Below are 15807 nucleotides of genomic sequence, written 5' to 3'. Positions count from 1 at the left end.
AAGTAGCTAGAAAACACAGAAAAATCCACAGAACCTGTGAAGGAGTTGCAGTAGAGAAAGCTTTGTGAGCTGCTGAACTGAACTGGACTGGACTGGACTGGGCCTTGCTGAAAGCTGTTTGTTCTGTGAGAAGTTATCAAAAAGCTCTGGGACTCTGGTGTTATACATGCGTGCATGATTTAAGTTGGTGAGACTCTGTTTTATGTTATGCTGAAGATAAGCAAACTTTATTTTATTATATGCTGAAGATGAGCTATTTTGTTGGACTGCCTTGGCTGTCTGCCTTTAGAAAAATAAAGATTGTTCCTGTTTTAAGAAATAACAGCTTTGAGACTTACAAATGTTTAGGCATTCTCATGTTTATTTCTTTTGTTTGTATTGGTATGACATTAAAAAAGTGGAGAAAAAAAAAAGCCAAATCTGACACATTCCACGCAAAACTTGAAAAATGTACTGGACAAAATTATTGGCACCTTCTCCAAATTGCAAGAAATAATTGCATTCCAAGTTTTTGTGGAAAAACATGGACAATCTCAAGGTTAGAAGTCCAACTCCAGAGATCTTCATGTTCCTGTGTCCACTGTGCGCAACATTGTCAAGAAGTTTACAGCCCATGGCATTGTAGCTAATCTCCCTGGATGCGGACAAAAGAGAACAATTGATCAAAGATTGCAAAAGGATTCTTCGAATGGTGCATAAAGACCCTCGATCAACTTCCAGACAAATTCAAGCTGACCTTCAAGCAAAGGGTACAACTGTGTCAGCTCGCACTATACGTCGCCATCTGAATGAAAAGGGACGCTATGGTACCGGTAGGAGACCCAGGAGGACCTCACTGCTGACACAGAAACATAAAGAAAGCTGGATTGGAGTTTGCCAAAACTTACCTGAGGAAGCCAAAATCCTTTTGGGAAAATGTAAGGTGGAAGGACGAAACAAAGTGACAGCATTTTGGTAAACCCCATCATTCTACTGTTTTCAGAAAAAGAAATGAGGCCTTTAAAGAAAAAAATGAATTCCCTGCAGTCAAACATGGTGGAGGTTCACTGATGTTTTAGGTTGCTTTGCTGCTTCAGACACTGGATGTCTTGGCTGTGTGCATGGCATTATGAAATCTGAAGACTACCAAATAATTCTGGGGTGCAATGTAGGGCCCAGTGTCAGAAAGTTGGGTCTGCGTCGAAGGTCATGGGTCTTACAGCAGGACAATGACCCAAATTTCACATCAGAAATGGTTTCAGACAAAGCGCAGACAAAGAGTCCAGATCTGAATCCCATAGAGCACCTGTGGAGAGATCTCAAAATAGCAGTTGGGAAAGGAACCCTTCCAATCTGAGAGACCTGGAGCAGTTGGCGATAGAAGAGTGGTCCAAACTTGCGGTAGAAAGGCGTGAGAAACTCATTGATGGTTGCAGGAAGCGTTTGATTTCAGTTATTTTTTCCAAGGGTTGTGCTACCAAATATTCATTGAGGATGCCAATAATGTTGTCCAGTCCATTTTGGGGGTTTTGCGTGGAATGTGTCAGATTTGGCTTTTTTTTCCCCCTCCACTTTTTTGTGTCATACCAATACAAACAAAAGAAATAAACATAAGAATACCTAAATATTTATATATCATAAGTAGCAGTTAGGTTATCAGGTTCTACTTTCAAAACCAACATGTGCACCAACATCACTGTATATTTTTCAGCCACACTTCAACCATTTTGAACACTTTGTACTCATGTACAAATACTTTAATCAAAGAAGCAATTTTGGATTCCGCGTGTACACTTTTAAAAATGATTTCCCCAAAGTTTCCATAAACTCCGAGCCATTTAGTATTTTAATTACTTTTCTTTACTGATTTCCACTTATGTTTGTTGTTGGATATAATTTACAGATAAATGAAATGATTTTGTGAAGTGTGTCCGCGTTAACATGCTGTTGGATTTATTTTGCTCAGCATTTGGAGTTTTACTTGCTGAAGGGGATTAGGAAACTGAACTAATCTGAAAGCAAGTTTTATGTTATATTCGCATAACAAGTCTTGGGGCACAGAGGGGCCTAATGTATGAAATATTTCAGTACAAACCTGTTACATGTGAAGATCTCAGGGCTGTGAACTGGACTGAACCAACATAGAAATCGCTTTAAACCTTTTGCTTTTTTTAATGCTACTTTAACATGATAATTTTAGGCCTGATAATTGCTCAAACCCCTCAATTATATGTTTTCTAAAAGCAGAGACCCTGTAGAATAAAATGGTGATTGTTGAAATTATTTATGTCATAAGATTGTAGCCCCATCACCTTTTGTGAGGTGGCTACTAGACATTTAGTGATTGCCAGGGCTGTAGTCAGTCTGGCTGGATTAGAGTCGCATTTATCTGGTTAATTACAGGTGTCTGGCATTGACTGTACCCATCTAAGTGGAGTGTGACTCTGCTGTATTGTGGGACAGCCAATGAGAGGCACTGTGAGTTTATGTACAGGACAGCAGCCAATCACTGGGTTTCTCTCAACCAGTGGCGCATGCTGGGATAGGGTACATATACTGGAGGGAATTGCCATGTGCTTAGACTAGTTCGGGACCAGCCATGGATTAACACAGGACTGGGTGCTGTCCAGCCAACCCCCAGGCTAGGCCTAAGGCCTAGGGTTAGGCAGAGCCTGGAGTGTGGGAAGTGTCCCTGGGCCTCAATTATGGAGGAAGCCTGTGCTGTTGCCAGAGAAGGAGAACCAGGAAAGTGGATGGCTACTGAAGATACTCAGAATCTAGAGGACTTCAGAAGCATGGCTGGTGTCTCTCCTGCTGAGGATCTGTACTCATCCCCTGCTCATCTGTCACTCCAATTACTATTCGCTGTACCACAAGTGGATCTACACTGTATTGCTAAAAAGGTTTGGTGAGTCTGGAGTCTATGGCTGTACTACCCTGGATGTCTAGGATTCCTATACCCTCTCTCCCCAGTGTGAAGATGTTAATAAAAGTTATTCAGCATTGCATTACTGGAGTGGACATCAGCTTTGTGGGCAGTAGAAGAGGGTGGTTAATGCTAATGGGGCAGCTGAAGACCAAATCCCCTAGATAACTAGTGATGACCCGGGTTATTTGTGCGGCTCCTTAGGGTGTGAGCGCTACAAGATATTTGCCTGTTTATCAAAACCAAATTTTCCGTACAAAAATGCATTCATTCATTTAATGCATACAAACACAATATAATACCCAATTGTTTGGTAAAATACAAAAGATGGATACCAAACATGCCAAACCTCAAAATTCCATGTGCCCGTAAAACAGTAAAAGACTTTGGTACTCATAAATATGGCTTTAGAAGCCTTTACAAGTCCTAAAGTTAGAGTTAAACTTGAATAACGGCTCTAGAATTATTTCTCTCTCTCTGGAGCACGTGGCAATACCCAACATGTCTGACGCAATCATTACTTTTATACATATGTGCACCCAAAGCATGACTATGCAATTGTATGTGCCAATATGTGGCGGCTTCAAATATTTTTGGGGGTATTTCTTCATTGATTTTTATTTTACTCTTTATTTTACAGTTTAACAAACAGCAATACATAAAGAAAAGTGCACGAGAAGTACAAAACTAGGAGCATATATACTGCCGTCATTTACTTCAGTGTAGAAAATAAACATCTCCCAGTATCCAGTGCAAGAGCAATAGATTAAGGTCAAATGGTTTTTAAGCAAATTCAAATGCTAATGAAATCACTTACAATGGATGCTGCTCCTTAATATTTAAAAGTTTTAGTTTCCTGCAGAATCAGCTGGTCCTCTGAGCACTGGCCCTGATATCCTGTTTCAGGGTTGCTCATTTCCCTTGCAGGGTCCTATGGAGCCACCCTTATGTGTGCTAGTGAGCTGTGTGTGTCTCCAGATACAGACAGACAGAGCAAGGTAAACCATTCCCTTGTTCCCCTCTCCTCCTTAACTCCCTTCTCCGTGCTAGTAGATGGACAGCTGCTGGACACAGTGCTGTCCCCTGTGATATTTTACTCAACAGGAAGTGCAGGTAATCCGAGCTGAGAGAGTTGGAGCAGCTTGTGATGAATATAAGGCTTGGGCAAAAATGTAAAGAAATACTTTGCTGGTCAATATAAATTTGTTTCATCTGGATCTATTATTTAACATAGGCTTGAGAGTTTAATGCTACTGTAAGGACCAGCAGTAGACATGTGCGATTCGTTTCCTTCGGAATCAAAATGCGGATGCATTTTCCAAAATTCGGACATTCGTAAACATCTAAATTTTCAATTGCATTTGCATAATTGGAGCTAGGAGGTGTTAATAACCTGTCCAGGGAGAGCTCCAATTATGCAAATGAAATCAACACCTGGTTGCGACTAACAGATTATGTGGATTGGAGCAACATTCACCATATTTATTCCCAGACAATTTTTGTACAAGTCATTCTAAATTGAGAAAGCTGGTTGGGTGACCAGTGAAACGTCTTCAAGAAAAAAGACAGCAAGTCCAGTTGCCTTGACTTATTTTTTACGGATATAACATGACCTGGATGAATGAGAACCTTCACAGACATACTTACTATGCTCCTCAGCTCCATCTAGTGGCCATAGCGCGGTATTCTCCAGATTTTACCTTCGACTTGTAAAGAAAATAAACCAAGAATGTACATTTTCTGCCTCTATTTGCACAGAATTAACATTTACTTAGTTTTTTAGGTTGAATGGCTCCACAGAATATGATTGGTGTTCCTAATATAAGCCTTAAATTCAGTTTCAATATTCTTTTTTTTTTAACCATAGAAAGAAAAACATTGGACCTAGGACAGTATAATGAATACCCAGGAAAAACACATTTAGCTGCCGTGGTTTTATTGATATTTTGTAGCGTGTTAAGGTCATGAACCGTGGAATATTAATATTCAGAACATCAGCTTGCTTCTCTCGCCGAGTAAACCGCTCATCAGCTATTTGTCATTGTAAAATGTCCATTTGATGTCACCAGGGAATATTACTGGAGTGTTTACCTGCTGATGGAATTTTTCACTCCTCTTCGATTAATCTGAAGGGTAATAAAATCATATTGTTGACACATGTCAGAAACTCAATTAGCAGCTCTCCGTGGGATCGCATCATTTATGTGTATCATGTTTAATGAATATTAAATAAAATCACAGTTAATTTTATGAAAAGAGCGTATTTATTATGTAATGCGCATACAAGCGAAATAATTATTTGCAATATGCAGGTAACACCTAGAAATTAATCTGAATTCAGTTTGGCGGCTATGGGTCGTTCCACTTCGCACACCATGCTAATACACAGTTTATTGGCAGGCCCAGTTAGACATTGGCGTGTTGCTTTAATGCACACATGATGATGCGTTTTTTCATGCATTAACGTCCATTGCATGATGGCAGCCTATTGAATGGATTGGCAATGCACCAAAATGCCTAAATATAGACATGCACTGTTCTTGGCAAAGCAGCACACCAAAGTGCCCAGAAGTGGGTCACCTTAGGCGGTGGTGCACTGTGTGTTGGAATCTAGAAGATATGCTGTCCGCACCTCATTCTGCTTTGGACAACATATCTTTTAGATCAAGGGTGCCAAACTCAATTTCATCGCGGGCCGCATCAGCATTATCATTGCCCTCAAAGAAACGGTTGAATCTGTAAGACTTTATAAATGTATCTATTCTTTATCATATTAAATAATTGGCTCTGCATTTGATTATTACTGGTTTTAGTAATAACTTAATAACTATCCTGAAAGTAGAAGTCTAGGAAAAATAATGGCAATTAGTATAATAGTGCGGACTCTTGGGTAGCTAGCAGCAAGTTATATTGTGGGATGTGTATGTCCTATGGCAGGCTGTAGGGTCTCTCAGGCGTGATATGCGGGGTCTATGGTTGGCTGTGCAGACTCTCAGATGGGCAGTGCGGACTCTCGGGTGGGCGATGCGGGGTCTATGGTGGGATATGAGAGGTCCATGGTGGGCTGTGCAGACTCTCAGGTGGCTGTGCAGGTTCTATGGCGGGCTGTGGGCACTCTATGCTGGGTCTATGCTGGGATGTGCGGATTCTCAGGTGGGCTGTGTGGGGTCTATAGTGGGGTCTATGGTGGGCTGTGCGGACTCTCAGGTGGCTGTGCGGGGGCCTTAGGAGGGCTGTGCGGTCTCCACTAAGGGTCCCGGTCAGTCTTGGCAGATGCGGGCGGCGTGGATCCACATGAAGGAGCAGGAGATTTTCAGCCAGTGCTGTAAACAGACACCATGATAAGTGCAAGGGTCACATGAAATGGCCAGGTAGGCCATTTTGCTGAAATGGAAACTCTACATTTTTTTTGCTAAAGCCGCTTAGGTGGAAAAAAAACACTGCTTTTTTAGAGGGTATTTTTTTGAAAATATGCGTTGGTAGTCAGTGGGAGTGAAATATTCCCTTGTATCTGTGGTCATTGGGGGTAAAATATGCTCCTGTAGTTGTGGCCAAAGGGCAGAAAAATATGCCCTGCTTCAGCGGTCAGTGGGAGTAAAATATACTCCTCTATCTGTGGTCAGTGATGGTAAAATATGCCCCTGCCTCAGTGGCCAGTGGGAGTAAAATATGCCCCTATATCTGTGGTCAAGGGTGGGGGGGAATATGTCCCTACCTAAGTGGTCAGTGGGAGTGAAATATTCCATTGCATCGGTGGTCAGTGGAACTAAAATATGCCTTTGTATCTGTGGTCATTGGGGGTCACTGAAAGTTAAATATTCCATTGTATCTGTCATCATTGGGGGAAAAATATGCTCCTGCCTTGGTCAGTGGGAGTAAATATGCCCCTGCTTATGTAATAAGTAGGGGTAATAAATGGCACTGCATCAATGGCCAGTGAGAAGAATGGTGTCTCAGCATTGGTATCAGCTGGTGGGAAAAATAAAAGCCCCATCCAAGTGTTAATGGGTGTTATAAAGCACCCCCTCTCATTGGTGACCAGTGGTCACTCACCTCTTGAAAGCCCCATGTCCTGTGCCACTCCTTGTTATGCCATCACGGCAAGCACTGTACAAGCATTAACAGGCAGGAGAGCTCTCTGTTCTCTGTGCCAGTAATAGATTGCCATGTGGTGGAGCGCTCTGCACTGTACACAGGCCCTTCAAGTTCTCATTGCAGGGGCCAAATTACCACCAGAGCCCAATAATTAGTTAGAAGAGTTTCACAACCACTGCCACTCCTGCTGCACTGGGAGCTGCTGTCAGATATTACTCGTGATTACAGTGATGTCAGGGGACAACTATTCCGTTTCTTGTATGGATATCACGCAGGACAGGAAGTGAGGAAAAATCTCCCCAATGAAGGCACAGACTGAAAAAAAAATATGAACAGAAATTTAAATCTTCCTCATACTATTAAAAAAAAGACTGGAGTTGGGCTTTAAAGTACAACTAAAGGCAACACTTTTTATAGTTTTGGATTGAATGGAGAGGGTTTTAGAACACTGGTTTATATTGCTGTCTGTTTTCCCTGTTGGAGAGATTCACTCTCTGTATTTCTTCTGGTGAACATTATCACTGAAAGTAAAAGAAAATCCCAAATGTTGGGTTGTCATCAGAATAGGAATAGATGGGAAATCTTCCAGTGGGGACACTAGTTCTGGTGACCCTGCTGCACTCCAGGGATTTCTCTCACACTCGGACTATTACACAGGAAGTGAAGTGAAATCTCCCCAATAGGACACAAATGGCCAAAGAACTGACAACAGGGGTTATAACCCTTCCTCACTTTATCCAAAATGAAAAAAAAAATTGTTTAGTTCTACTTTAACAAGGCATAAAATATATTGTCAGTTTTTAATGCTTTTGGAATTCGCTTTTAATAATTAGTAACTTCATATATATTGGAAAGCTGAAACAAGGTAAAAATTTCCTATCCTGTAATCTGAATCCTTCTTTTATTTCAGATAGCAACACGTGTGCCCTGCAACAAGAGGGTCAGCGGGAGAGGTGGGAGAGGAAGTACATGAAGGGCCGAAGGATATCCCCGCGATCTGTCAGCAAAGAGAGATGGGTAGAAACTTTGGTTGTTGCTGATACCAAAATGATTGAGTATCACGGCAGTGAGAATGTGGAGTCCTATATCTTCACTGTGATGAATATGGTAAGTTCAGTACGTTCAGAGTATAAAATGAAATTATACCAACATGGTTTGATAAGAATATGCTGGAATTTTCTAAAAAGCCTGCCAGTTGACTGCAATTTTCTGAATATCCAGTGAGTGTGGGTCAGTAAGAACCTCTTCCTCTTATGCCGGGGGTGGAAAACTTTTTGTGAAGGGGGGGCAGCCATGTTAACAACAACTAGAGACAACCTCAAAATTTAGGCGCCAGCTGTAATTTTTAAAGAGCATAGGCTACCTGGCTCGTGGGTTTTGTCCAGCCCTGCCTTATGCCATGCTTCCACCGGTCAGGAGTCCATTTTACAAAAGATCCATTCAGTTCTCTGATTCCTGAGCTCATGACTGCCTAGCCCAGATACATATTTGTGTAGCATCACTCTTACAATCCTGGTATGTCCTTTGGGAGTCAGACAATGGCGGTTTCCATTGAAGGCGCTCAGTACTTTGTGACACGCATATGAAGTGCTATATATTGGTTGAAATTAGCCTACGTCATTATCTGCACAGATGTGTAAATGAATGTCTCATTATCTCTTATAGGTCGCAGGACTCTTCCATGATCCAAGCATTGGTAATGCAATTCACATAAAAGTGGTCCGTGTCATCTTACTGGAAGAAGAAGAGGTAATTTGTCCACATTTGAACAGCACAGTAGTTATTCTTCATATAGATATAATAAAGTGGTGGAGCATGAGGTTGTGGCATAATGGAGGTGGGGGATAATATCAGAGCTCCCAACTGCAGTGAAGTCAAAGGACTCGCAAGGACACAAGTGTGCATCTGTTGTTGGAAGAGGCTTCTTGGTGCATAAAGAACTTTTATTTTTACATCCACTTACTGAAAGGTTGTGCCCCTGTGTATATGGAGAACTGTTGCAATTGCTGCATTGTTGGCAATTAAGTTCAACTTTTAAATTGGGCTGAAACCGGGACTCCTCATTTATTGAATTTCTGCTTAATAAGAAAATAATAGTTTATAGTGGGGCTAACAACCAATGTTTATGATGTTGGGAAGAGTTAGACCGCCTGTCATATTTTTTTCCAGTCAATGCCCCCTCTGGGGAGGTTTCCCCTCACTTCCTGTTGATGTGTCACAACAGGAAGTATTAGGGAATGTTGATCTTGTATTTAGACAATTTTGCTTATCCTAGAGTTCAGCTGTAAATATTACCATCATATGCACATACAGTACATGTCTCAATTTTTCTCCTAGGAAGGCTTGAAAATCGTTCACCATGCAGATCAAACCTTGTCAAGTTTCTGCAAATGGCAAAAAAGTATAAATCCAAAGAGTGACTCCCACCCAGCCCATCATGATGTAGCAGTATTACTAACCAGGTATTTCTTTTTTTACACTTTTTATGTTTGATACACAGTAAGGGGAATTTATCAAAACTGGAGCGGACAAAATCTGGAGCAGATATGCATGGCAACCAATCATCTTCTCTCTTTCATTTTCAAATCTTCACTGAACAAAGAGAAGAGAGAAGCTGATTGGTGGTCATGGGCAACTTCTCCAAATCCTGTCTTCTCCAGTTTTGATTTCCCCCAGTATGTTAGTTTACACTTTTGTAAGTGCTTTGTGTGGTGGGGTCTCTTTGCCAATGATGGCACAAGAGTTTTTTAAGTAGAACTGTGGCTAGCCTAAGGACATTGAAATAGATAAGCATTCTTAACAAGCAGTAAATAAACTTTGAAACAAACCCTGAGTTAACTCTTTAGCTGCAGCGACTGTGGAGTAGTTCATTCTATAAGTTTGCAGTTGAAGTTTCTCATTTTTACGGTCCCTCTTCTTTATAATTAATGCACCGCGCTAAACCTCAGTAAAAATGTAAAAATGTCAAAACTCAAGTGTGTAGAGTAATAGTGTGCGAATGTAATCATATCACATATCATTACATGCGGTGTGCAGGCATTTACATGCAGTGGCTGTCACCTGATCATTAACTTGACTGGGTGACAGCTGCTACTTTTAGAACAGTAGAAAGGCATCATGGCACACTCACAAACTAGCATGTAAAACAACTTGTCTCACCACTAAGGACAATGACAGAGGTTTGGATACACGTCTTTTAAACGCCAAACTTTTAAACGCCAAATTAGGGATTCCTACAGCAGGAGAATGCAAGTTCCTGATGCAGGAATCCCTAATCGCATGTAAAGATACAAGTGTGAATGGAGCCTAATACACTCCCCCCAAACACATAAAAAACAATACACTCCCCCCCCCCACACATAAAAATATACTTCTCCTGCACATATAAAATAATCCCCTCCCCCATGCCCCCCATACACATAAAAAAACTCCTCCCCCTGCACTATTAAAATAATACACCGCTCCCCCCATACACATAGAAAAAAAACTACCCATGTACATATAAAATATTACACCCCTCCCCCCCCACACATAACGTCGCGTAAAATGACAGAAAGGAGTCAGTGCATGCTGAAGCGCACAGTGCACAGAAGTCGCCAACTGTCTGCAGAGTCAATAGCTACAGACCTCCACACTTCCTGTCCTTCAGATTGGCACAACAACAGTGCGTAGAGAGCTTCATGGAATGGGTTTCCATGGCCGAGCAGCTGCATCCAAGCCTTACACCACCAAGTGCAATGCAAAGCGTCGGATGCAGTGGTCTAAAGCACACCGCCACTGGATTCTAGAGAAGGAGACGTGTTCTCTGGAGTGACCAATCACGCTTCTCTGTCTGGCAATCTGATGTATGTGTCTGGATTTGGCAGTTGCCAGGAGAACGGTACTTGCCTGACTGCATTGTGCCAAGTGCAAAGTTTGGTGGAGGGGGGATTATGGTGTGGGTTTGTTTTTTTCAGGGGTTGGGCTTGGCCCCTTAGTTCCAGTGAAGGGAACACTTAAGGCATCAGCATACCAAGACATTCTGGACAATTTCATGCTCCCAACTTTGTGGCAACAGTTTGGAGATGGCACCATTCTGTTTCAACATGACTGCGCACCAGTGCACAAAGCAAGCTCCATAAAGACATGGATGAGCGAGTTTGGGGTTGTGGGAACGTAACTGGCCTGCACAGAGTCCTGACCTCAACCCGATAGAACACCTTTGGGATAAAATAGAGCGGAGACTGCGAGCCCGGCCTTCTCGTCCACCATCAGTACCTGACCTCACAAATGGTCAAACATTCCCATAGATACACTCCTAAACCTTGTGGACAGCCTTCCCAGAAGAGTTGAAGCTGTTATCGCTGCAAAAGGCGGGCCAACTCAATATTGAACCCTACAGACTAAGACTGGGATGCCATTAACGTTCATGTGGCAGGCGTCCCAATACTTTTGGCAACATAGTGTATGTTTTATTCTGCATTTAGAGTCCGGCAACATTTTATTTAATATACAGGTGTGCAAATCCAACTTGTTATCTCCCCCTGTGAGATTGGGTTGTTTTATGAGGAGCTTGTGAAAGTAGGTTGCCGCACCTTTGGGAGGTGTTTTGATCAAGGCATAAGCGCAAAGATTTAATCTGCAGAGCAAACGCAAATGATCCTTCATCTTTTTCCTTGAATGTAACACAAGGGACCGTCATTGATTTTTTTTATACCAAGGACTTTGGAATATCATAGCAAGCACACGGAGCTAAATTACTAAATTTAAAAGTACAATTTTCATGGAAGATATCAAACTTTCATTACTGGGTGACAGAATGAATATTCTCTACATTCATCCTGTTATGTACTGGGATGTCCGTCATCAGAATTTGAACACAATAAAGTCCTGCAGCATACTGTAGGCCATACATAATTACATAACTAGGCTGAACAAAGACACATGCCAATCACCAAGTGATAATCTGACTATCTGCTCCTTTACTTGCATCCTTACTTGTCATTTATTACTTTTATTAACATAATTTATTTGTACTCTCTCACTCTCAAAGCTAAGGTGTCAGGTGTTGAATGCGCAGCAAATTTGTGAATGATCAGCATGGAGAACATGGGCTCACCCTTAGGAATCAAGGTGTGGTTGGTTATAAAGTCAAGGATTTGCGGTTTGAAAATGGCCAGTTGTTAAGGGCCAACGGTTGTAAAGTTTGTTGTATTGTGAATACAACAATGTTGTTTAGAGCTGGCAGAGAAAAAGGCTCAATCTGTGAGTTTGCAAGCAAAAGCAGTTCTACTAAAAAATATAGAGGAGCATTTGATGAGGAATACGTGGCAAATCGATGATGCAGCACTGGATATATAAACAAAAAACAGGGGAGTGTTCCAAGTGAGGATCACAGAAAGTGGTTGCTTAAACAGACCGAGACCATTAAATCTTATAAAAATATAAACTTTATTTGTATGATTCAGGAAATCAAGTGAAGGACTTTTTCTCCTTAAAGAGATCCATAAAGAACACGGATATATGGAAGTCCATGACTACATCTTACCTATACAGGAATGTGTCACTTCAATCTATGGTGAATTACAGAGACTTCCTATATTAATCACCAACTGATAGATAGTATCCATTAGGTATTGGGATACGTGTTCAAAGAGTTTTCCAACTTGATCTATCTTGTCCATACTCCAAATCATCGTCTGTCAAGGGGATCAGCACTGATTACTATCAGGTGCTTTACCTGGGAGCATTCCCTCGTTTAGTTTCTGCAGGGATTGAGCTTGGTCTTCAAATTTATCAGTTTAGTACCTTATGTCACCGTCCCCGCACTTGCATATAAAGACACTCCGGTGATCTGATTTACACAAATCAGAAGCTGCTAAAAAAAACCAAAAGTTTTAAGGCTTAAGATAAATGTAATTAAACAATACGGGATTTGCTTTGAAGGAGGCCAGATCTGAGAATCCTTTGAAGAGTTTCAGTAGCATTATGCAACTGATCAGAAGTATTTTGGCTGGAATGTGGGAAATCAGATACAATGCCTAAGTAAAATTAATTCCTTTCAGAACATTAAGTCTGAGATTAAGAAGTTTGACTTTGAACTTTTCAAATAATGTTGGCTAACTTTGTCCATATATAATGAATTCCTCTCTATTCAGGTGTTAATTGGAGTTTCTATTCAGTTATTAAAATAACTGTTGGTCTCCCAAACAGTACCAAAGCCTGGATAAAAACTGAATACATAGAATAAATACATATAAGGCAAGGAAGCTGGTATAATTCTCTCTGTCATGTTGCTCTCTCCTTCTAACAGCATGTTTCTCGTTAGCACATAAACACTGCAGCACAACTGACTGGATCTTTGTGCTGCTTATCCCTCTCCCAGTCTAACCTTTGCTCTTTGTAAGATGCTGAAAACATATCAAATACACGCACTTAAAATGCATGCCCTACGCACACCTTTTTGCTTTTGTATATGTGTACATGAGGCTTTGAACAATTATTATTTATGTTATTATACTTATTTAAAAAAAATACTTTTTAATGTATTTTCGTTTGACAGTTAAGAAGCCCCTTATGTGATAGTGTTGGGCAGGTGACAGGTACTCTATATGGAGACATCAGGTTGTCTCTATAGACAGATGTTTTATGTCCTAATTATCCTTATTTGTATCCACTAATGTCTCCCCTGCCCTCTGCTCCAGCCCATAGATGCGTAATCAGCTATTTACCTATTCACAGCCAGGAATTTTACAGTTTGAACTCAGAAGTGTTCAGTACTCACGTATCACGTACCTGAGGATGAGACCGGAAGACGGGGAGGCGTCTCTTGCCCTGACTCGTGTCCTGCGACCCCTAGAGTTGGGAACAGGAGGACGCAGGGCAACGAGGAGCACAAGTGCCACGGATTGGAGACAGACACTGTACAGGAGACTTCCTGCAGAGAGGTCAGCAGGCCGAGGATCAAACCGGGCGGGCAGCGTAGGAACAAACTCAGGAGCCAGAAGTCGTAGTCGAGGAGGCTGAAGGTCAAATCCTGCTGGGCAGCGAAGCACAAAATCAGCAGACAAGAGCAAATCCAGAGAACAGGCAGAGGTCAGGGACAGACAGCAATCAGAAGTGTAGTCCAGGGCAATCCAAGTCAAACAGGTCATAGGCAAATCGACAGAGGCACAGATCACAGGCAACACAAGATGACAAGACCATCAGCAGTGTGAAGCAGGCAGGCTCATCTTTATATAGTCACCTAATTGAGGCAACTACCTCACTTCTTGTGTGCCATCCGTCCGTGCGTCAGATAAATATTAGCTGCAGCTAGCTATCTGCATCTACAAACAATACTGAGCCGGCTAATGTAACTCTATCTGAAACAGCAAACTCTGGAGCCAAACAGACTCGGGTCTTAAACCTACTGGCCAGTTGTATTTGACTGGGCTTGCCATCGGTGGGGCCCCAGTTCTGCTTGTACAGTTAGTTTAAATACAGTATCACAGTGGCCAATGGCCTCTTACTGCTCTAGCAGCTTGGATAGCAGCTCCCGTGTCCGTTGGCAAAAGGAGGTGTTTCTCCTCTCCAGCCAACTGCTTCCCAGGTTCCAGAAGCAGCAGCTTGTGCCTTAGGCCTTGTTCACACCAAATGCAGAGCAGATCCGCTCAGGTTTCTGCACATGCAGTGCAGTGGGTTGTGCCGCGTTTTTGATGCGTTCCGGGCCGTTTTTGGTAAAAAAAAATATATATTTTTTTTAGTTTAACATGGGCTTTCAGTGCGTTGCATGCATTTTTGATGTGTTTGCATGCGTTCCAGAGCAGGTAAAATAGGGCTTGCTGCAGTTTTTTCACCTGCTCTGGAACTGCACGCTGCAATGTGAACTGGAGCAAAAAATACCATTGGAATACATTGGACGCAGTTTTGATCCGGTCTGCAACTGCTCCACACTTGGTGTGAACAAGGCCTCACAGTAATCGTAGCAGAATCTTGCAGCGCGCCTCTCTATACTGTATATAACAGCAACCAGGTGGTCTCTATAGAATACGATCGCTCATGGAAGGGTGTCAGGGTCTCTTTCTGACACAGCAGTCACTGGATCTGCTCATCAGCTCATGCAAGGGTTCCTTCTCTGCAGCAGTGTCATTTAGCAGAATCGGTCACTAGGAGAACCAACTGTCTCAGACACTAGAATCACAGCAACTGTTCAGCAGTGAGCAACATCAAACACCTCAGGTTTTATCTCTCCCCTGAAGTGATTATCAGGCAGCACTTTAACAATATGCCCAGCCACTTTCAAATCCCTCGCCGATCTGCCCGCGTTCTGAAAAAAGTCCACTCTCATTCCACATCACAAAGCCTTATGGTCTCTGTAGTTTAATCTGAAGTAGCACAGTCTCTCCCTGCCTGTGCACAAATCCTATAAGTCTCTATTGCAGGGATCCAAGACAGTGTCAGCCAATAACATCTTTCCCCACCCTTCTACAGTCCACCCACATAAGTCCAGGCTGCAATAATTAACCCTTTGCAGGCAATATAACAATTATGCCTGGGCTACAATATGATAGACAGCACAAAAGTGGAACTTTAGGCAACACAGTTAAACTATGAATTGAATGAAAAGTCATTCCAGCATGTCTATTACTCATAACTAGATGGAAATATTTTATTAAATGAAACAAGGAAATAATTCTTAGATCATGCTCTTTAATTGCAAACTGTATATTAAGTTTCTATATAGCTAACCGATATCTGTATCTATTCTTGCCAAAGCAAAAACGCTTTTTAAAGCAGTGATGGTAGAAGTCCCCACTCCATGTCCTGAAGGCACTTTTCTTTCATTT

General features: G+C 41.9%; 1 protein-coding gene across 1 annotated transcript in view; it reads left to right on the top strand.

Moving 5' to 3' along the window:
- Positions 1 to 5568: 5568 nt before the first annotated feature.
- The window catches only part of ADAMTS12 (ADAM metallopeptidase with thrombospondin type 1 motif 12), a gene marked incomplete at its 5' end in the record, with an annotated part of 135127 nt that continues 124888 nt past the window's right edge, over positions 5569 to 15807 (top strand). Inside the window, 4 exons of the mRNA XM_018570287.1 lie at positions 5569 to 5643; positions 7856 to 8107; positions 8666 to 8749; positions 9338 to 9462. Of these exons, the coding sequence (XP_018425789.1) occupies positions 5569 to 5643; positions 7856 to 8107; positions 8666 to 8749; positions 9338 to 9462 (536 nt within the window). The remainder of the gene's footprint in view (positions 5644 to 7855; positions 8108 to 8665; positions 8750 to 9337; positions 9463 to 15807) is intronic.

Source organism: Nanorana parkeri, unplaced genomic scaffold (genome assembly GCF_000935625.1).
Source record: "Nanorana parkeri isolate BGI_ZX_2015 unplaced genomic scaffold, ASM93562v1 scaffold38, whole genome shotgun sequence".
In the NCBI taxonomy this organism is placed as follows: Eukaryota; Metazoa; Chordata; class Amphibia; order Anura; family Dicroglossidae; genus Nanorana; species Nanorana parkeri.
This window is presented reverse-complemented; position numbering and strand designations above follow the sequence as displayed.